The 22,130-nt window shown below is 49.4% G+C and overlaps 2 protein-coding genes across 5 annotated transcripts in view; both read right to left on the minus strand.

Moving 5' to 3' along the window:
• Nucleotides 1-12,462, minus strand: ASB12 (ankyrin repeat and SOCS box containing 12). Of its 2 annotated transcripts, none has more exons than XM_048318841.1 (3): nucleotides 5,818-12,462; nucleotides 1,047-1,892; nucleotides 1-372 (listed from the first exon to the last, which is right to left on the minus strand). In XM_048318841.1, exons 2-3 carry the CDS (start codon nucleotides 1,855-1,857, stop codon nucleotides 239-241), a joined length of 945 nt encoding a protein of 314 aa, XP_048174798.1. In that variant the 5' UTR covers nucleotides 1,858-1,892; nucleotides 5,818-12,462; the 3' UTR covers nucleotides 1-238. The 2 variants fall into 2 exon arrangements, with proteins under 2 accessions (XP_048174798.1, XP_048174797.1); XM_048318840.1 differs by lacking the exon at nucleotides 5,818-12,462 and adding an exon at nucleotides 3,645-3,811.
• The window catches only part of MTMR8 (myotubularin related protein 8), a 17,847-nt gene continuing 8,170 nt past the window's right edge, over nucleotides 12,454-22,130 (minus strand). For 2 of the 3 annotated variants that reach the window (XM_048318838.1, XM_048318839.1), the window contains exons 6-14: nucleotides 21,549-21,683; nucleotides 19,701-19,833; nucleotides 18,080-18,189; nucleotides 17,048-17,173; nucleotides 15,509-15,558; nucleotides 14,744-14,944; nucleotides 14,208-14,336; nucleotides 13,265-13,391; nucleotides 12,454-12,755 (exon numbers count right to left, since the gene is read on the minus strand). In XM_048318838.1, the coding sequence (XP_048174795.1) occupies nucleotides 12,528-12,755; nucleotides 13,265-13,391; nucleotides 14,208-14,336; nucleotides 14,744-14,944; nucleotides 15,509-15,558; nucleotides 17,048-17,173; nucleotides 18,080-18,189; nucleotides 19,701-19,833; nucleotides 21,549-21,683 (1,239 nt within the window). In that variant the 3' untranslated portion in view covers nucleotides 12,454-12,527. Of the gene's footprint in view, nucleotides 12,756-13,264; nucleotides 13,392-14,207; nucleotides 14,337-14,743; nucleotides 14,945-15,508; nucleotides 15,559-17,047; nucleotides 17,174-18,079; nucleotides 18,190-19,700; nucleotides 19,834-20,181; nucleotides 20,255-21,548; nucleotides 21,684-22,130 lie in introns of all 3 variants that reach the window. The other variant, XM_048318837.1, reaches the window with a different exon arrangement.

Here is a 22,130-nt window from a genome sequence, read left to right on the forward strand (position 1 = left end):
GAAATCAAATCCTGCTTTACCCTCACTTTGCTCCAAACCAGGAGCTGAGGTGTCCTGTTCTCTCCCCCTTCCCAGCTTTCCACACAGGCACCGCTTTCTGGAGACAGCTCGCCAGCAAAAATGAACTCGTGACCACAAATTCCCAGCGGTGTCACAGATCTCAGGGATTCGCTGCCAGGGGTCGGAGCAGGTTTTAACTGGGGTGCTCAGAGTCGTGTCCCTGAGGGCAGGCTGGGAATCACGGCTGGTGCTGGAGGTATTTGGCCAGGACTGTTGGGATCTCCAGCTCTCCGAGGGCAGCCGGGCGGCCAGGCTGCTTCAGGAGACGCCTCATGGCCAGCCGGGATTGGGACAGCAGGGATTTGGGATGAGCTGTGGAAGGAAAGTCACACGGTCACCTTCAAGACACACAACCCTGCTGCCCTCCAACCCGGTGTTATCCAAAGGAAAGGACATGGATTGACCAAACCAGACAGGGTTGGGACTAAATGATCTTTAAGGTCCCTTCCAACCCAAACCATTCCATGATCCTGTGAAAACTCAACCTCGGGGCTGGGGCTGTGGCTGTGGACTCGGGCAAAAGCCCCCACAGGAGCTGGGCATGGCGAGGAAATATTTCTTCCCCACATGGAAATAAGTGCAGGATTTCAGACTTGGGCAGTACAGGAGAGCCCAAACTGAGCAGCAGAAAGGAGAGGAAGAGTGAAAAGCAGCCTGTAACCCAATGAGTGAGTGGAAACCCAGGCTGTGGGAATCATGGAATCACAGAATGAGTTGGGTTGGAAGGGACCCTAAAGATCATCTTATTCCACGAGCAAGGAGACCTTCCACTATCCCAGGATGCTCCAAGCCCCATCCAGCCTGGCCTGGGACACTTCCAGGGATCCAGAGCAGGGCTGGGATGGCCACAGACCCGCACAGCCCAGCAATGCTGCAAGGGGAACTGAGGCTGAACGAAAACCTGGGTAGGGCTCTTGGGAAGCAGAGGGAGAGGGAATCAGAGCCAAGCTGTGCCCATTCCATCCCGGGGCACGCAGCCACATCACCTCTGGCCTGCAGCAGCAGCTCCAGCCCCTCGCTGCGCGGGGCCGCCCCGTCCCGGGGAAGGTTGGGCAGGTACACGTTGGCCCCGAAGTCGATGAGCAGCCTGATGAAGTCGCTGTGGCAGCCGTGCCTCAGGCACGTCTCCAGCAGGGTCTTGGGCTCGCGGATCTGGGCCAGGACGCCCTGCTCGGTGCAGTTGTAGTCGGGGTCAGCGCCGTGCAGCAGCAGCAGGCGGAAGCACTCGAGGTGCCCGTAGGCGGCCGCCAGGTACAGGGGCCCCGAGCAGGCCACCGAGTTGGCCGCCCACTCGGGCAGCCGGGCCTGGACATTGGCCTCGGCGCCGTGCTCCAGCAGCTGCCGCAGGATGTCCACGTGGCCGTCCCTGGCGGCCAGCAGCAGCGGCGAGCAGTTGTTGTAGACGCTGCCCACGGGGCTGGCGCCGGCCTCCAGCAGCACCCGCACGCACTCGCGGTGCCCGTTGCTGACCGCCACGAAGAGCGGGGTCTGAGCCTTCACGTCCAGGCTGTCCACCTCGGCCCCGTGGGCCAGCAGCACCCGCAGGCTCCGCACGCAGCCCCAGGTGGCCGCCAGGCGCAGGGGGGTGCTGGGGACGCCCCAGCCGCTCCTGCGGTTGATGAGCTTCTTGTACCTGTCCTGGGACAGGAGCCTGTCCAGGGTTTCGTGATCGTCCTCGCACACGGCCCGGCTCAGCTCCTCGCTCTCCCCGCTGTCCTCCTCGTCATCCCTGGGCTGCAGCAGGGAGAACATTTTGTTGATGTCCATGAGGCTCATTTTGTCGGGTCTGTGCTTCATGTGCCGTTTTCATGGTAAAGGATGAGGGCAGAGATCTACAGGACAGCAAAACCAGCACAACCCCTGGGTTAGAAGCAGCCCCTGACACCAACAGCTGCATTTTAGTGTAAGGTTATACCCAGCATAAGGAAGATTCTCCAAAAAATGGACAAAGAACATTGGATGAGGATGCTGCTGATGTGCTCATGGCCCTGGCACCACAGTGGGGGAATCCACGTGGGCAAAGGGCTGAGGGAACAATGGAGCTCAGTGTTGTAGTGGGTACGTGGATCATGATCCCAAAATCCTGGAATGGTTTGGGTTGGGAGGGACCTTAAAGCCCATCCCATTCCACCCCTGCCCTGGGCAGGGACACCTCCCACTGTCCCAGGCTGCTCCCAGCCCCAATGTCCAGCCTGGCCTTGGGCACTGCCAGGGATCCAGGGGCAGCCCCAGCTGCTCTGGGCACCCTGTGCCAGCCCCTGCCCACCCTCCCAGGGAACAATTCCTGCCCAATCTCCCATCCAGCCCTGCCCTCTGGCACTGGGAAGCCATTCCCTGGGTCCTGTCCCTCCATGCCTTGTCCCCAGTCCCTCTCCAGCTCTCCTGGAGCCCCTTTAGGCCCTGCCAGGGGCTCTGAGGTGTCCCTGTGTCCTTCCCTTCTCCAGGTGAACGTTCCCTGGCTCCAGAGGGGCTCCAGCCCTGGGAGCAGCTCCGGGGCCTCCTCTGGACTGGCTCCAACAGCTCCACATCCTTGTGAGGGATGGATCCAGTGAGGGATTCGGGGGGAGGAAGGCTGGGAATGCCGAGCTGATCACACCGGGTGGGACTGAACCCTGGCAGCTTTGCTGGGCTCTGGCCACAGGATGTGGCCTCAGGGGCCGAGGGACAGCGGGGACAGGGATGGGATGTCCCGGCTGGCACCTGAGCAGCTGGAAACGCTCGGGATGGGCAGAGGAATTTCTCGGCAGCCCTGAGGCATCTCGGGTTTCCTTGGGAGAGGCGGCGGAGGCAGAGCTGGGTCTGACCTGCCCGGGGAGGAGCCAAGGCGCTGCACGGAGCAATTAATTAGCAAAGGAAACAGTTAATTAGCCGAGGAGCTGCACGGAGCGATTGGCCTCGTTCCGCACCTGAGCCCGTCGGTGCCGGGGCAGCCACGGGGGACCCGTCCCACATCAGCCACGGAGACGCGGCCACCAGCTCCGGGGGACCCCGGCACGGCCACCAGCACAGCCGGGGGAACCGAGACACGGCTGACGGCAGCCCCAGTTCTAGAGAAATGGGGAAATTCTAACGCTGCTGCTCTTCATTCGACACTGCTAATGAGCTTTGGGATCACCCCACCCACATGGATAAGGGGGTGGGGGGGTTATTGCAGATTTGAGTCCGAAAGACAGTTATGTTCCCAGTTATATCCCAAGGAAATGGTGTGGAAAAGTGAAAGAGCAGCTGTAACAGTTCCTGAACACACAAATGGCATCTCCAAAGGGAGGTTCCTTGGTCGGCCTGAGCTCTTGTGTGGGGACCTGAGGGAGGTTCCTCAGCCAGAAGAGCCCAAAGCAAAATTCATGGGTTCATGAAATGGTTTTTGGCTTGGAAGAGAACTTAAAGCTCATCTCATCCCACGCCTGCCATGGGCGGGGACACCTTCCACTGTCCCAGGCTGCTCCAAGCTCCATCCAGCCTGGCCTTGGGCACTTCCAGAGCCCCAAAAAGAGGCTGTGACAGAGCACACAGAGCACACATTTGTCCCTCTGGGCCCCAGTTCCCTTCCCTCGCCCGCCCAGGTCCCGGTGCTGCCGCCTTACCTGGGGCGTGGGGGATGCTCAGAGCCCCTGAGGTCTGGGGGGTCCCATGGGGAGTCCTCCCGTGGTTTAACCCAAAAATGAGGAGTGAAGGAGAGGATCTGGCAGGGCTGGGATGGACAGGGCTGTGTGGGGCCGGAGCTGTGGAGCTCACAGCTGAAATGCCATGGCGGGACCGGGACGGGGCTAATTTTAGCCCCTCTGGGGTTTTATCTTACTACTTCCATTCTTGGAAAGCTCCCCCTGGGTAAATATAGAGAGGGCACAGGGGTGGGGGGAGGCTGGGACAGGTGCTGGAGGCTGCTCGACCCCTCTGGGCACACACAAAGCTTTTTCTCCACTGTTTCCTCGCAGAAATCGCAGGGAACGGGGCGGTTTGGGGTCCCTGCCAGGGCAGCACCGGCCTCTACCTCACCTTGGCTGCTGCCAGGCACTCAAATTCCCTCTCAACCCCTCTCCTGCGCTCCTTCCCCTTTTCAGAGTGACACAAATGGCCATTTGCAACCTCTGAAATCATTTATTAAACACCAGAAGGACAAAAGGTGCTGAAGATGGTCTGAATTTCCCCCCTGAGCAGCTCTCGGCTGCACCTGCCAGGAGGAACCACAGCCAGGCTTCCCAGAGCTAAACAGGACCCAGGCAGGCAGGAAACCTCCCAGGGCAAACAAAAGGAGTGGGGAGCAGCACCAGGGCCTTATCAAAAGCTGTCAGCTGGGAAGTGCAATCCTATTTTATCTAGCTCCCTTTAAACCTTTCCAAACTCCTCAGTGGTGGAGCAGGAATGGGCTGGCGGTTTGAGACAGCCTTATCACGGTAAGAGATAACAACAGAGACCCAAATCATCCAGCAGGAAAATCCCCACTGCTGCGAGAAGTGAGATCAGGGTGCTCTGTGAAACGTGCTGTCCCTGTGTCACCAGCACAGTCCTGGGTTGGAGCATCCCCATGGAAAGCCTGGAATGCAGGAAAATGGTCAATATTGATTGGGTTTTGACTTTTGACTTGCTCAGAGTTTCCCTCTCCAAATTCAGTCAAAAAGAGATTATTGCTTCACAAAGGTCAGTTCCCCAAAGGCAGCAGCAGGAATGGAACGGTGGAGGTGGATGAACCCTGGAGCAGGAGTGGGGAGTTCGGGGTTATTTTCACTGAGAGTCAGGAAGCTGCGACCACAACGGGGGTGCTGCAGCTGCAAAAGCCAAGCCTGGCTGGAAAGCCCTTCCACGAAACACAGAAATCAAAGCAGCCATTAAAAAGAAAGAGTGTTACAAAGGGAAAAAAGGGAATGCAGACAACAGAAGTGTTAGAAAATGTGAAATGTAGGAAACTTGGAGATGAAAGGGAAATCCTTGGATGGCAAATTAATGATAAACTGCTTATTCTTTTGTTGTTGCTGCTGCTGCTTAGTTGTTAACCAAGGAAGATCTTAGGAACAAGAGCAGCTCTGTGGTGAGGAGCAGATTAAACCCAGTCCTAACAAGACGAACCCGAGAACCCCCCCGCTGGAATCCCACAGAGACACGCTCCCAGAGCTCCCGCTGCAGGAGCCTGTTCCTTACATCCCGTTGGGGCATTTCCAGCAGCAGAGCCAGATGAACCCCACCAGGAGCCCAGGGAGCGGTGGCAGACCAGCCTGACCCGTTTGGGATAAGCTTCCCAATGCTTCGAACTCCAGGGAAGGACGAGGAGTCGGGAAAAGCTTCCACCTTCTGCCTGAGCTCAGGGCCCGAGCCAGGGACTGACCCGGCCTCTGCTCTGGAGGAAGCAGCTCCTGATCAGCTCCCTGTTAATTGGGGAAGAATTAGAGGGCAGAAAGGTATTTAATGCCAGTCAATGAGGTTTTTTGGGAAGGTAAATCCTGCCCAAAGTTGCTTCCATTAAAGAGATTATCGTTATTAACGCAGCTGAAGGGAGCTAATGAGCTTGTGGATTTAGCAGTGGTAAGCACTTAAAAGTTTCGAGCCAAACAGTCCCAAATAAATGATTTTGCAGGGATTAGGGATTTACTAACAGTGCTCAAGGTCGGGAAAGCAGATCTGGGGAGTGGGGCTGTTGTGCCTCCTGCCTTTGGGCCGGGAGTCACTGCCCCAGCACAGCTCTGCGCTCTGGAATTGCCCTCTGTGCCATCCCATCTGCTCCCAGCATTCCAAAACGCAGCCCTGGGGGTTCTCCCTGCTCACCACGCAGCGTGGAGTGGCTCCAGCAGCACCGGGATCCAGGTGTTATCCAGGAATCACCCAGGAGAGGGCAGGGACGGCAGCTCAGCATCCCTTGGCTGCACCGCACGTCCCTCCCAGGGCCGTGCTGATGGGAATTCCCAATTTGTCTGGGGAATCAACCCTCGAAAGACGGGCTTAGGAAGGAAGGAGGAATCCAGCACTGTTTCTTCTCCTCCATGAGTCATTCCTTGAGGAATTTTGGCAGTATTGGAACCCACAGGAGTTCAGCTCTCTGCTTCCACTGCCTTCGGGGAGCCCCTTCCCTTTTGGAAAACGGGATAAAAGGATGGTGTGGGTTGGGAGGAACCTTAAAATCCCTCCTCTCCCACCCCCTGCCATGGGCAGGGACACCTCCCACTATCCCAGGCTGCTCCAAGCCCCATCCAGCCTGGCCTGGGACACTTTCAGGGATCCAGGAGCAGCATCCCATAACTCTGCAGGTCCATCCCTGGGGTTTTTGGTTATTTATAGATTTTTATCAATTCCATTCACACTGGATCCCTTCCCTCTCTGCCACAGCTCCAAGATCTGTTGTTGAGAGAAAGGTTTTGTATCCCCCCATCCTCTCCATGCCCCCAAAGGGAAGGAAAACACAAATTCCAGGAGAACACCGGAATCCATGAGCTGCTTGCAGGCAGGAGAAACTCCAAGTACCACACCTTTTGTCTAAATTCCCCCCAAATTAAATTGCAGTTTTATCAATCCTAGCCAGTGTTAATGCTAATAATCCAATTAAATGCAAGGCGAGTCTAATTGAGTAAATGAAGGATTTCACTGGCAGCACTAAGAACATTTAAAATTAGCAAGAAGCCTGTGAAACACCCAGGGACTGAGGATACCCCAGTGCCAGGCCCATTTTATTGCCTTCAAGCATAGAAAATACCCATTTTTAAGGTGGAAAATCTTCATCAGGGGCCGGCTAATGGGTCTGGAGTCTGTTCCCAGCATTCACAGGGAAGTTTTGTACCTGGAATCTCCCTCCTGAGCATCTTCCCATCTCAGCTGAGTTTGTCTGCACTTCAAAAATTTAACACCTCTCTATCCATGATGAAAAAGAATGGGATAAAGGAGGATTTTTCCAGGACACCATCAGCAGTTGGGCTGTGGGTTCTTCACTCTGAACCCATCAGAAAAAAACCTCTTCACTGGACTCACAAAGGTTGGACTCAGCTCCTTCCAGAAGCTCTGGTTGCTCCTCAGAAAGCTTTGGAAGCCAGCCTGGAGACAGCTGTGGCCAGGTGAGTGAGGGACAGACAGCTCTCCAGGAGCAAGGAAACACTGAGGAGATACTTGGGTTTAATACAGAACGGAAAATCTACATAAAACCCCTTCCAGAGCAGCACAGTTTGCAGAAGACACCAAGATTTAACAGAGTTCCATTGGTTAGATTCCTTTTTTCCATGGGTTAGATTCCTTTTTCCCCCCGTAGTTATATTCCTTTTTTTCCATTGGTTATGTGCCTTTTTGGGTTGTTTTTAAGACCCTGCACCCTCCAAACCAAAGGTATCACCCCATTTCTGTGCTGTGGAGGGGAAGTGGCTCCAGACTCACTTTATTAATTAATATCCTTTCACTGACTTCACCTTTCCAAGTTTTTCTGAGTTAATTCCCAATAAACAGAGCAGCCAGTTCCTTTAAAAAGGCAAGGGGTTTATTGGTGTAGGGAATAAAAATACCTGCAATCCAAGTGAGACTCCGTGGGACAAACACAGAGAACAGACACAATTCTCCTCTAGACAAGACAGGGTTCAAGCAGTGCAGGGACTGAACTGCCCCTCAGGGGCACGTTCCAAACGGGGCTTCATCCCCCACAAATGTCCCTCACCAGTGACACAGACAAAAACAGCAACAGGGACATTCCCAGCCAGCACTACACACGGTTTTAGGGACATTCCTACAAGGATCAGCTTGGGGATGACAAGGAAAATCCAGCTGGAGGATGGGATCCAGTGCTGAGTTACTCCAGTAGTTTCTGCTACATGAACTAGATGGAAATACAGAGAAATGAGAGAAAAACAACCCCTTGGCGCTGCCCTGCTCCTGCAGCTCCCAGCAGGACGCATTAATTAATGTCATTAGCAAACCTGCCCTAACGAATGGCCCACCTGCCTGCCTGGCCCCAAACACAGGCTTGAACATCCCCTGCTTCCTCAGCTAATTAATCAAGTGCGGACTGCTAATTAAAACATAAATAGGACACTTGGAGCAGGTTCTTCCTCCAGAGAATGCCTGGATGTGCGTGAGGGATGGATGGAAACCAGGAATAGCCAGGATAGGTCCCTATAAAAACAACCCCAGCCCTGAGCACAGAGCAGAGGGGACGGGGAGCAGAGGAAAACACATTTGGAATTCTCCTGGTCACCCCTGACTATCCAGCCAGGAAATTCCTTTGGGGTCTGAGGCTGCCCAGGCCTGCCAGGAGCTGAAGGGCAGCAGTGCCTGAACAGGAGCTCTTCCATTTCCAATGCTTTTCCCAGGGTGCCTCAGCTTTGGGAGCACTTCCCAGGGCTCACTGCTTCCAGAGGCGATGGAAACAGCAGCCACAGGGCTGCTCCACACCAACATTCCCACCTGGAGCCCCACAGCTGCACCTGCAGATCCTGTGGAGCTCTGGGCACCTTCAGCTCCTGACAAATCCCACTCTGCAGGACTGGGGAAGCTTCCTGAAGCTTCCCAGCTCCCTCCAAACCCATCTCCTCCTCCATCCCAGCCAGGGTGGCTCTGGATCAGAGCAGGCGGATTTTTATTCCAAGGAATTAACTTGGAAAGGCAATCACTAAGCACAGGAACAGATCAGGAATAAATCAGACCTAAAAGCTTTCCCAAACTGCTTTTCCTCACCCTTAAAGAGGCCATGGAGAACTAAAACTATGGACAACCCAATTGTTCCCACTTTTTCCCTGCAGAGCAAACAGCAACAATTGGATTTTCTCTCCCACAGGTGACAACTGCAAAAGAAAACCCAATTTAATAACCCACAGAATGAAATTCGCATTAAAACCATTTCAAATGAAGCTCCACGAGTCCCTCTTGAGCTTCTGAGTATGACAGGCACCGGCCCACTACAAGGTTACACCTGGTTGCAGCACAGGAGACACTGGGAACAGGCAGGAAGCCATGGAATGTCCTGGAGAAGCCATGGAACATCCTGGAGAAGCAGGAGCAGCTCCAGAAAAGGGAGAGTTTCACACAAGCAGAGCCCATCTGCAGCAGATCAGATCCCTCTTCCCTCCCAGTTCTCCCAGTCACAGGAATCCAAATGGAAAGGAGTTGCAGTGCTCCAGAGGAAAGCAGGATTTCTGACCTCACAAAGCAGGGATGCTCCCCTAGGAATAAAGAAGTTGCAGTAACTTTGCCCAGCAGCAGCAGCAGATTCCCACGTAACAGCTTCTGCATTCCTTTCACACCTCCAGGGAGCAGAGGATCCGGGCCCTGCTGCCAGCAGGATGCTCCAGGAGCAGGGAACACGGCTTTTCTGGGAAGCAGATCCCACCTGAGCTCAGGACACACTGCAGTGCTCTGAGCAGCTCCTCATTTTAGCTCTTCAAACAGCCCAGAGTCACCAGCAAAACCAAAAAGCTCCTTGTTCCTTGGTTTTCAATCCATGAGCTCATGGAAAGAGAGGAAAGCCTGGAATCTTTTCCAGCTCCTAAATTACAGCACCAGCATGAAAGACTTTTAACACACTGCAGCCTTTGCCTGAGCCTGTACACATGAAACCCAGGAGGTTTAAAGGACATTAATTTTTGGCTCTGGCTCTGTTTTGCCACTGGAGTTAAAAGCAGCAAGGTTACTCCAAGCTTACACCACCTGCAGTGTCTGAGTAAGCTGGTGGTGGTTGTACACGCCTGTAGTAACACTGGAGTTTTGTGGAGACATCAGTTTTGGGAACAAGGAAAGATTGTTAAACTCCTCCATTGGCAATTCCAAAGGCAAAGCAACACATGAACATTTACAGGAGCCTTCTGCAAGCTGGATTCCTACAAGAATTAACCATGGCATCTTTAAATCCTTCAGTAGTCAGTCAAAACCTTCTCCAGTTCTGTATCTCTAATGAAAATCAGGGAATGTATTAGAAATATTAAAAGAACTGATGATCCACAGAATAACTGGTCCTAAAAAGTGCCTGTCCTGGCCTCATGTCCCATTTTCTCACAGAATTTGGGGATGGATGTTGCCCAGTACTCCCTGGAAAGGCAAGACAGGGCTGATCCATCACTCACACCTGGGTCAGTATTCCAAGTGATCAGGAAATTAATTTTTAATCCATCACCTCTTGTGGCTCCCACTCCTTCCTCAACAACAACTCTATTTAAGTCTGACAAACCCTCAGTATTAAAAAGCTTCCTCTTTGCCATTCCAGGCAGTGGAGAAACTCTGTGCTCTCTTTTTCCTTGGGCCTTTGATGTGCTTAATAGAACAGGTATTTTCTTACCCAAAACGAGCCACTCAGGGAGGTTTTGGTTGGTTTTTGGACACTGGACTAACCCAGTGATTTCACCACGGGTTAAAAGCACATGAGCACAGCTATGGCATTTCCTGGTGTCATTTTGGAATGTTTCGAACTTTTACTGGAGATTGGGAAAGCTCAAATATTTTCAGTTGGCTTCCAAATTTTTTATAAAAGAGAAAAAACGATTGGAAAATTTAATGGCAGCACCTAATTTAAACAACAGATTGAAAAGAGAGCAGAGCAGCACCCTGAACTGAGCTGCACAGGGGGATTCTGTGCAATTCAGCACAGAACAAGGACTGTGGCACAGCTTTCCTTGGGGGGGTGAATCTTCCAAGCCCCCAAGGCCACACCATGATCTCAGAAATGTCCTCAGGCCCTGACCTTGATAAGCAGCACCCTGAGCTTATCAGGAACACTGGCTGCTCCCAGGGCTGGATAACAAATCCTGGCTTTAACCAACAGCCCTGCAATCTGATTTTTCTTGCCTGAATAACCCAAGTGGAACACTTTTGTTATTGACCTTTCAAAGGAAGATACTGACCCAAACTGCAGCCAGGCTGGAAAGTGACTCTGACTAAAACCAACTCTCTTAGGACTCTATAAACAGGGAACTTGAGGGGAATTTTTCCCAGGGATACACCTGGACATGGTCCTTGGGGCTGTGCCAGAGCCAAAGCACTGGGAATGCTGCCCTCCTGGATTCTGGAGTACTTTAGATTTGTAAGCTCAGCCTCTAAGGGAGCTCCTGTTGTGCTTATAGGAAATTCTCCATAAAACCTTTGTTCAATTCCTTATCTGCTGATTCTCTGCTGTTGAGTTTAAGTGCTGCCACTCTGTTTCTAGGAACCCTTTAGGCCTGACCTGTTGGTAATTCCAGGGCTCAGTCTGGCAGGTTGGTCCACTCTGAGCCTTGTGACTCAACAGGAGGATCTCCCTCATTCCTTTCCATCCCCAGCCTCCACACTGATTGATTTTAGATTGCTTGATTTTCTATTTCAGCTTTTCTCTGTGTGCTTTAACCATTTAATAAGTAACAGAGTGAACCTTGCCAATGAATTTGGTCACACTTTTTGATATCAAACCTGCTTCTGCTGATGCCTCTCCCAAGGATTCTTTGGGTGACCTTCAAACACTCATTTGTGACACCCAGTTCCTGGGGATTGAAGTGCTTGTTTCTTCTGTTTCTTCCCAAGTTCATTGCCATGAGAGATACTGTTCACGAGACAGACAAAACATCCCTAATGTTCCAGGAATTTGGACATTCCCTCGAATCACCCAGCAAGTGATTTCATAATTTTGGGCCCCATTTCAATAACAGAATACAGCCCATTTGTAATTTCTGTCTCATCAATGATTCCAGCTTGGAACAGCTACTCTCTTGCTTCAGTTTAATCAAGACCATAAAATAAGAGAGAAAAATTCCACATAAACGTTCTCCTGTCTTTCCTCATTTCTAATCCTAAATCCATGAGTTCCAGGCTGCCTCTGTGGCTTGCTGCACTCCTGGCAATGAAGGAGGTCCATAAAAGCTGATTCTTCAAGAAGTCAGCTTGGAAAGAAGCTACTGAACTCAGGGCATCAGCAAAAACCCTGGAGAAGCTGCAGCAGGAGAAAACCTCCTCAAAAACACTGACTACAGGCAGGAGCCAACACCACACTCCAAACTCCAACACAAAAACAGCAATGGCCTGGCTGGACACTGACACTGTCTCAGAAAAGGCACAGGGGGTTTGGTTTTGTGTAACAAATATGCATAGGAAACAAAACATGAATCAGTTCTGCTACAAGGCAAGGGTCCATGCAGAGATTCATTCACAGCTAAGAAAGGTTGGGGGTTTTTTTTATCATTTGAAGACAGACTGAAATTTTTTCTCGTTTTAAGATGACCTTGGACCACCACTGAGAACAGAGGGATTTGCATCCTTCCTCCTGCAGTTACAAACACTGCCCAGCTCCTCACAGAACTGGCCAGGATTTCTTCCAGCCTCAAGCACCAGTGCTGGCAGGCAGCCCAGACCCTCAGAAATACACGTGTTCCCACTGAAAGCCAAGTTCTCAGGAATGCCAGGCAGCCTCCTGGCAGCTCTGCATCACCTGAGCTGCAGGAGCTGTGCCCCACAGCAGCTGCTCCCCCAGCCCTGCACACCCCTACTCACACAGCTGCAAATGGGGGCTGCAGCAGCTCCCCAGAGCTTCACCCAGCAGCTCCCAGAGCTCATCCCTGGTGCTGAGCCTGCCCATCCCCTGTGGAGGCTCCGAGATCCCGGGGCTGGGCTGGGCTCTCCTTGTGCTTCTGGTGGCCCAGGGAGGGGCCATTGCTCAGCACAGGGGCTGCTCCCTCTCCACAGTCCTGAGAAGGAGTTGGGGCTTTGGCAGCAGCAGGTCCTGCCTTGGGTGAGGAGCAGCCTTCACTGGGCAAGGGGCCGTCGAGGAAAGGGAGTTTCTGCACAGATAAAAAGGCATAAAACAAAGAATTAATACCCAGATGCCAGAGGTGGCCAAAAGCCAGGTGTCAACACAGCAGCCCTGTGGCAGTGCCTCTTTTCCAGCTCTCCAATCCAGCACTGAAGTGCCTGGACACAGATCCTGCCATGTCCAATATAAGCATCAGGAATAGCTGGACACAGATCCTCAAATGGCTGACACAAACATCAGGAATACCTGGACACAAATCCTCCCATGTCTGACACAAACATCAGTGTTTCATTAATAAAGCTGAAGTTTTCAGCATTCACATTACCCTAGCAAAGGACACCGATATTCTTCTCACTGGTGTATTTTAGATACTGTATTTTGATTTGTTGGAGGCTGTTTTGGGGTTTTTAACACAGAGCTTTGTCACTGAACCCCTCATTTTTACCCAGCTGGTTGCAACAACTCCTCAGTGTCCCAGTTTAATCCCAGTTCCACTTTCCAAACCCACCAGGGGATTTGAAGCCCTTTGTGCCTCACGTTTTCCAGCTCGGATGCGTTGTCCTCCAGTGTCACCTTCTGGCTGATGCAGCTCAGCAGCTGGTCCAGCACACACTGCTTCGGGTGCATGCCCTTGTCAAAGCGATTGTACATCCCACACCAGAACCTCAGAAACGGGGAAAAATGAGAATCAGTTGTGCATTATTGCCAACAAATAGATGCTGCTTAATATTTTTAATAAATTGAGATCGGTAATTGATTTTAAAACCTGCCACAACCCCAGACTACAAAATTCAGTAGCAATGGGCAACTTTTCTGAAAGTTAAAAAACCCAGCAGTAAATATTAGAATAGGATGAAAATACTTTTTTTTTTTTATAGCAGATTTACTGGAAGCTTGGGCAGTTTATCTTCCAGTCCTTGGTTTGCCCAACCTCCCAACTTTTATTTGCACACAAAGCACTTAAAATCACATTTTCATCCCCCTCTCTCTCTGCAGGGCCCAGGAGTGAGGCACAAACAAAGCAAAACTTCCCAGATCTGTTGTGACACCCTGGGCAATAAAACAGACCTGGCAACCCGAGCCTGCTCTGGGAAAAACCCTGGAGTGGGCACCGAAATCCCTGCTTGAAACACTTCTTAACATACATTAAAAAGGAGGAAAAGAGGAACTTTTGGAAAGGTTTAATGTGACAGAGCAAGCAGTCAGGGGGTGTGTGTGCTTCTCTCTGAAGTTCTGCTTTTCCTTGCCTTTCCCCACCATCTTTCTCAACACCAAATTAAAAATACTATTTTAAATTACAGCGCCTGAATTTATTTAATCTTGGCACTGCTCCTCGTCGTTTATGCCTGAGGAATGGAGGGGAAAGGTAAAATAAACCAAGCTAATCAGAGCAAATTTATTTGATTTAACCTGAGTTATCAATCTGCATTACAATGAAAGAAACGTCCCCCTCCTTCCCCTTCTTAACTGAGCAACTTACTGGAAACTGAAAGGTAGAGTGTTTGGTTGAAGCTCTTTGTAAGCTGTAAACCCTCTGTACAAAGGATTTCTCAACTCCTGCTTCCTCTGTAAGAGGAAAGGCCACAGAGAATGGGTCTTCTCAAAGATTCTGGCAAGTACAAAGAACATCTGATCACTAAAAAAAGCAGCAAGTGGATTAGTAACTGCAGATGTTGGGAGGAGAATTAGATTAAGGGAGCTGAGAATTATTTTTATGATGGCTATGACTGATTTCATGAGGATACATCACTGAGGAATTAAAAGGGACACTCTCCTGTCCAGAAGGGATATCTGCAAGTTATTACTGTGATCCAAACTAAAACATCTTTTCTGAGATATAATTCACATTCTTTTGGGATGTAATTCACATTCTTTTCTCACACTGGTTAAGGGGAACATTGTCTTGAGAGATGGTTATGTTTTACAATCTCCAATTCCATAAAACACACCCATCCAGCCCCTTTTTGAGATATTCCAAGGGATTTGTGGCCTGGTGGCTCCAGACTCCCAGCTCACCTGAGTTCCTCCCGCTCCTTGTGGCAGGTGCCCAGGAAGTTGCCAAACTGGCAGGAATAAACGTGGTCATGGATCTCGAGCAGGAAGCGCTCGTTGAACTCAAAGGAGCAGGGGAACTGCTGCATCAGCTGCCACACACACTCCACAAACTGGGTGAACACAGGGGACACCTCTTTGGGGTCCCCATCCAGGTGGCCACACCTAGAGAGGCGCAAAAACCAGGGTAAATCCTCTGCCACCCACCACAAAAGGGCCCCTCGCCAGAAGTTTTCTTCCAGGTCAAGTTTATGCTTTGAACTTGGGGAAGTCCTGACAAAGTGGCTGAGATCTTCTTCCAGGAGATGGCTGCAGAATTAACAGGCCTTGCTGGAGTATTCTGCACGGGACAGGCTGCCCAGAGAGGGCCCAGCATCCCTGGAAGTGTCCAAGAGATGTGTGGATGTGGCACTTGGGGACATGGGTTGGTGCTGGTTGATGGTTGAGCTTTATGATCTTGGAAGTCTTCTCCAACCTTCATGATTCTGTGATTCCATGATCAGCACTCCTCAAACAATACAATTTTGCAGGTGGGAAAACACCCAGAATTCATACAATGATTTTGTAAAGCAATAAAAACACCGCGATGAAAGAACAGCCTTAGCAGATACTGACTTGCAATGCAAATATTTTCCAAATGTTTTCTCCTTTTCAATTTTCCATGGGATCCCCTAAACGTGCAGACACTGTTTTGGTTTCACTGCCCCCAGGGGAATGTGCCCCTCTCACCTGTGTGAGAACTTGTGGCCCATTGCAATCCACTCCTTTTCTATCAGGACCTGCAGGTTCAAAACAGGGATTAAGAAAAGAGCATTACTTTGGTTAAAAAAGCAAAATGAAGCCTTTGATGTTAAAGCCTAAAAAGCAGACAACCTGCTGACCCTATTGCTATAAATATATCCCCAGAAATCAATGGAAACAGGAATTGTGATTTATAGATTATCCAGTTACCAAGGCAATGGCACTGCTGGAATCAGAACTCATTTCCAAAGTACCATTTTGAGGGAGTTTCCATGTTGTTAAAATCATAATATACAAATATATTGAGCTCAAAGAATTAACAGCTTAATATTACACTGTGCTATTTAATTTGGGAAAGAGTACTGTGATATTCAGCAAAATAAATCAGCAACTGGAGTTCAACAAATGTTTAACAGACAAAAAGAAATATATGAAGTACAGCTGTGTAATAAGGAGCTCAGGATGAAATCAGAACAACTACATGGTATTTTTTCTTTTAAATAGATGCCTGTAGTTATAGAAAACTATAAGGAAGCAGTGTTTTCCTTACAGATGTCTCACATGACTGAAGCTGCATCCATTATCACTTTGCTGGATCATAGCTAAAGATAATTCCTGCTATCATCATCCAGATTAAGAGAAGGAAGGCAGAAACCCACAAGAGTTCTTAGAAAAGTTCATTTATATTGCTTCTTGAATTTTTCCATTCCTTGCCTTGCCAATAAATTCATTTAGGAACAACCCTGTCAGGCGGGTTGTGCCTACAAACCATTGTCTCAGAGGACAGACAAGGATGTGTCTGTGTCACTGCTCCTAAGATAAATCCTGGTTCAGAGACAAAGCCCAGGCAGATGTTTCATGTGCTGATGGAATTTTAACCGTTAAGAGGCTGCAGTATAATCCAGAAACAAAAATAGAAACAATAAAACCAGCATGGGATGCAAGGAAACAGTCCTGGCACTGGAAGAGGCAAAATCTGCATTGTTCTGATTTCAGGGATTCTTTCAAGGAACTCTCCTGAGACAGAGCAGCTCTTCAGGTATTTAACAAGAGATGACTGGAAAGAAACATCACAGACTGCCCTGAATTCATGCAGGGATGGCTGCAAATGAAGAAAAAGTCTGCACTAGAAGCAAACAGCCAAATTAAAGTGAAATGACGCAGATTCGACTGATGGACAGGGGACAGGACCAAGGCCACCCAATTTCAAATCCCAGCAGATGAGAGACCTTCAGGACAAACTCCTCCACCACTTTTTGGTGGATTGCTGCCAGAGCTGAAATCTCTCATTAGTGGCTCCCATGTAGACGTTGCAGGATACAAGGATTTGGGAATTGTCAATCAGCTGCTGCCGGGCTGTTCACAGCAATTACAGCTCCTTACAGAACCAAAGCTGCTTTATATAGGTCACCACTGCTCGGCCCAGGAAATGGCCTGAGCCACTTTCAGCAGGGCCTGTTTGCACTGGAATTGCACTGGAATTGCACTGGAATTGCACTGGAATTGCACTGGAATTGCAGTCCTTACCATGAAGCCTTTGAAGGTCCTGTAGAAGGGGTCCAGGAGGAGGCCAGCCAGGGAGCAGACCTGGGCCGTGCGGTCCCAGCCGTCGGAGCAGTGCACCAGCACGCTGACCCTCTCCTCCCTCACAGCCTGCCAGGGACACAGCACAGAGCTCAGGGAAACACAGTCCTTCACCTGCATCGCCCCAAAACCCCAGGGGAATGCTTGTCATCTCTCCTCTGGCCCATGGGAATGCACCATTCCATCCAGAGAAGCCCCAGCTAGAACAAAGTGCTGCAGCAGGCTGGTAAAAAAGAGCCCTGGTGATCTCTGGAAGGCCAAGGATTCCCAGGCTCTTCCTCTGAGGAAAAAATTTGGTGGATGAGTAAAGAATAATAGTTGGACACCCAGGGATTAGAACTTCCAGATAAATTAGAGGAGTTGATCCCAACTTCCCCCCCATCCCATCCCTTAGGGCAGGAGAGAAACACAAAAGTTTCTTGCTTGTGACATGGCAAAACTGTGAGAGAAAACCAACATTTACCACTCACTACACTCTCCACAAACTTCCTGCACACCCTTTACTACTCCTTAGTGACTTCCTTCCTTCTGCCTGACCTCCAAAGCCACCAGCTCTGCAGAAATGAGGACTGTGTTGAATAATCAAAATTACAGTGTGTACATCACACAAAGCCCAGAGAAAACCAACTGGTCCAAATCATCCCTCGATTAAAGCAGAGCAGTGGATGAACAACGAGCACAGGGTTAGGAGTTGTTTGTACTGCTACAAAGAAAGGTTTATAAAGGTAATTTATTCACATTTTGTGATTTTATGTGTTTCAAATGAGTTCTAGTAAAGCCTAGTTACAATACAGGACACAGGGCCTGTATTGGCCCAGCAGCTGCATGACCCACTTACGTTCTCCAACATTTTTAGAGAGCTGAGGCCAACCTGAACACCACTTTCTCCCCAGAGCCACCTTCCCAGCCTTGCAGCAGTCCCTAACACACCAGGAGGCATTTGTGAATCGAGCTGCAGCTGGAGAGCAGCTTTACCTTGGCCAGAAAGACACCTGCATCCATCACAGCCTTGATGTGCCGTAACCAGCCCGAGTTCTCCAGCCCCGTCAGGAAATCGCTCATGGAGGGAGACTTCATCTCACACACTGGCAACAAACACACAGCAATCAGCTGGCACCCCAGAGCAGCATCCCTTGCACCTCCTCATTATCTCCCCGAAAGTTTTAAGCGCTAGCAGCAATATCCTGTCTTGAGGACACACTCATGGTTGTATATCTAAAATTCATAATTAAAAAACTGCTGGTTTTGTGAGAATTTGAGGCTCTGGAAATCTCCTTCTGCTCTTTGTTTAAAGGGTAACTCATTATTTATTCAGCTGTGTTTTTTCCAGCAGTGAGCTGTTACTTCGCTCTAAATCCCCATCACATTTACAACCACTCACTCACTCCACAAAGATTTGAAGTTATTTCTCTCTCTAATTTAGAGACAGAAATAACAAGTCTAACCTTGAAGGCAACTCAGCTGCTCTAATGAAACCCAGCACAGAAAATACTGAGAGTAATAAAGTTCAGAGCACCCCAGTGAATGAGATTTTATCACTGCTGGAGAAGAACATGGGAGCAAAAACAAGTATTTATTCTGCCTCTTCTCCCACCACAAAATCACTCTGCCAGGAAGAGCCAGTTGAGGACTCAGAGCTGTGAACAGCCCCATTTTTGTCCAAGGTCACCATGGATCCTGCAGGGCCACCTGGGAGCATCAATTACCCAACTATGTGGAAACAAGAGGAGTATTATGGTGGTTACTAAAATATTAAACTCCTACTCTGGATGACTGCGCTGGAATGGCATTGTAGAAAACGAAGCACAGGCACCAAGCAGAAGGATTTGCAGCATCCCCTCTGCCCCATTCCACAAGGAATGGCAGCACAAGGATGGCAGCAGTGCTGGAAACCAGGGAGCAGAGCTCTGCCATCACCTTTATGGAACTTCTCCAAAATTCCCTTAGTGAAACTCTAGGCCTCATTCCACCCTTAATCCCAATGGCTCAGGTGATTCTTTTGCCCTGCTTTGCATTCTTCCCTATGATCACAATGAGCTTAATTACTCTGCATTTTAATATATTTAGGTATTAAAACATTCAGTTAATACATTTTAAAGAAGTTTGGTTCAAAGAAATCAGAAATGAATGAAAAGTTAGAACAATGTATGTATGAGATTCAAGTCTTTGGAAGATCATGCCAAAATCGTATTTCAAATCAGAAATACTGCTAATACTCCAAATATGGCAAACCCCCAAAAGTATTTCTGAACAACCTCTGTTGGTTTTCTCTCAGTAAGTCAAGAAGCAACCATGAGACTGTCTTAGCTGTAAAATGTAATGTTTCTCTAACCTTTTTCTATTAATTTGGCACATTCATTAAGGAATGTTTTTAGTATTAGTTGCTATTTTTGAACCACAATAAAAACAAGAACAAATAAAATGTCAAGCCTTTCAACAGCATTGGTACTTTCAGCCACTTGAATGTAGCAAACAAAGCAAGATGCTGACTTTGCTTCCCTCACAGCACAATTGTGCATGGAACTTCTGGATATTCAGCAGGAGGTTCTGTCCAGGAGGGGTAAGAAAGACAAACCCCTCCCAGGGTTGTACCCACCTTCCAGCAGTTTCTGCAGGCTGCTCCTCATCACATGGATGTTCTCTATGCCAATGAACTTAAAACGAATGTTTTCATAATTATCTTCATTCTCATAGCCCTTCCCAGCAGCTCTGTTGGCCATGGCATTCAACTGGCAAATTCAAGAGACAGGAAAGAAAAGAGAAAATCACCACACAGTTCAGAGAGGCTGCTTTGCAAGTCCTTTTTTTAAAATCTCCCAGAAAATGTACTGGACAAAACTGTTACTCAGCTGTACTTCCCCACCTCCCAGACAGTTCTTGCAGCTGTTTCATGAAAATTACTGCAGTTCATTAGTCAGAGGCTCATTAAGACCCTACTTAGGGCAGTATCAACCCCCAATTTCTGCTGTCATCAGAGACATTGAGCCTGCCCTAACTGTGAAGCTACCTAAGGAAATTCAGAGAGAGGCACAAGGAAGCAGAACTAGGAAAGCCATTTTTAACAGGGACATACATACATGGTGGTACAGAAATAGCAAGAGAATTCCCAAGCTTTTCACAGACATACATGCACAGAGGAAATAAAGCCACCTGAGGGAAACATAGAAACATTCAAGTTGAGCACAAAGAACAGCAACTGCAGGAAAGAAGTAGAAAAGAAGCCAGCTGCTCTAACAATCTCCCAGACCAGTTCGAGAGCTACCAGGACATCTTTGGTGGGGCAGAAAATAGAGCAGCTCAACCCCCCCTAATCAATTTGGGCAGATTTTGCAAGAGGAGAGAAGAGTCAGATATGGTACAGACACGTTTAGAACTGTAAAATAACCCCAGTACTTCAGTTCTGCCAGAGTGGGACAGCTTGGGTTAGAAGGAGAAGTGTCACCAGTTATAAATTCTCCCCTTGTCACCAAATGCTTTAGCACAAAATTGCCACCAGTGATGGGTTTGGGTGGCACATCTCTGCCACTGCAAGCTGGCTGTGCCAAAAGAACACGCAGTGCCTGCTATAAATGCACATTACAGAACAGGGGATCTCTAGGAAATGTCACACTAAAAGCCAAGATACACACTGGGACAAGATGTGAAACATTCCCTATTTTCCCCAAAAAAACTTCTGCTTTCTTGCCCTTGCCATAGTTTAACTAAATTTGTAGTTTGTATAAAATAACTGCAATATCTGAACAGTGAAGCAGGTTCTCAGAAAGCTCTATTTTTAAATACTCAGAGCAATTTAAATCTTTGCATTTAAATAATTGTGTGCTATGAAAACTCTTGTGTTCTAATTGGCTTACACCAGCACTCCTAATCCATATCCTTATAAGAGAACCATTGGAATTGCTTTCTAAACTCAGATCCCCAAGATGACAGTCATTAAAAATTTCATTTTGCAAATATTTCCTCTCACATAAACCCCTCAGCTCTCAAGTTCTAGCCCCAAACTTGAGTTGTATTAAACTCCATCATGAGAACATCATGAGTGTTATTTTTAAAAGGAAAAAAAAAAAAGGGAGGGATTGCTTTCCCCAGTCCCACTTCCTCCCAGATCTGCCAACAAAAGCACTTCAGCCTCGTGGAACTGAATCCTGAGGCTTCTCTCCAACTCCACTTCCAGTTCTCTCCTTTATCCTTTAGGGCTCTGCAGGAAAATGCTTCACTGTCCCAACCAGTTCCATCAGGTCATCCTGAGCACAAACCTCAACCCAGGATACTCCAGGAGGGCAGGGTCCTTAGGAGCACTTCACATTCCAGCTGTATACCCTGACCCGGGAGCCTGATCCCACACTCCCGCTGCAGGACCGCCCCAGAACTGTGACAGAATGAACTGGAAACACCACTGCTCATTCAGACAAGAGATTTAAAAGCAGCCCCAAGCCCATGGAGGTACCTTTGGCCTTGTGTCTACAACATACATGAAGGGGCTGCCGGGGTTGGCCTCTCGGATGGCCTGGAGCATCTGCTCGTCCTCCAGGCAGCGCGCGCTGAACCCGGCCAGGGGCTGGCTGCAGCGGCACAGGGCGGCCTGCAACACACACACAGCATCACCCCTGCTCCCACAGCCCCTGCTCCCACCCCAAACCCCTCTGGGGTCGCAGCTTCATTGTCCTGTGGGCTCTTTCTGAAAAGCTGCTGCTGAGGTGGAGACGCAGGAACACTACCGGGCCATTCCACAAAGCGAGAACTTTGGGAAACTGGAAGTGGTGAGGCTGAGGAGGCTCAAACTGCTCTGCCTGAGGGTCACTGCCCCAAATGTCAGCAGTTCATGGAATGCCAGAATGGTTCGGTGGAAGGGACCTTCAAAATGTCACATTCCCCCCTCTGCCATGGGCAGGGACACCCTCCACTATCCCAGGGTGCTCCAATCTGGCCTTGGATCCAGGGGCAGCCCCAGCTGCTCTGGGCACCCTGTGCCAGGGCCTGCCCACCCTCCCAGGGAACAATTCCTTCCCAATATCCCATCTGATCCTGC

Source organism: Corvus hawaiiensis, chromosome 14, assembly GCF_020740725.1.
Source record: "Corvus hawaiiensis isolate bCorHaw1 chromosome 14, bCorHaw1.pri.cur, whole genome shotgun sequence".
Lineage (NCBI taxonomy): Eukaryota > Metazoa > Chordata > Aves > Passeriformes > Corvidae > Corvus > Corvus hawaiiensis.

Bases quoted from the DNA above. Each gene is read 5' to 3' on its own strand.
- ASB12 (XM_048318841.1), bottom strand. From the start codon at position 1,857: ATGAAGCACAGACCCGACAAAATGAGCCTCATGGACATCAACAAAATG. The intron at 373-1,046 runs GTGATGTGGCTG...TTCCTTCCACAG, and splicing joins GCTGCTGCTGCAGGCCAGAG to CTCATCCCAAATCCCTGCTG.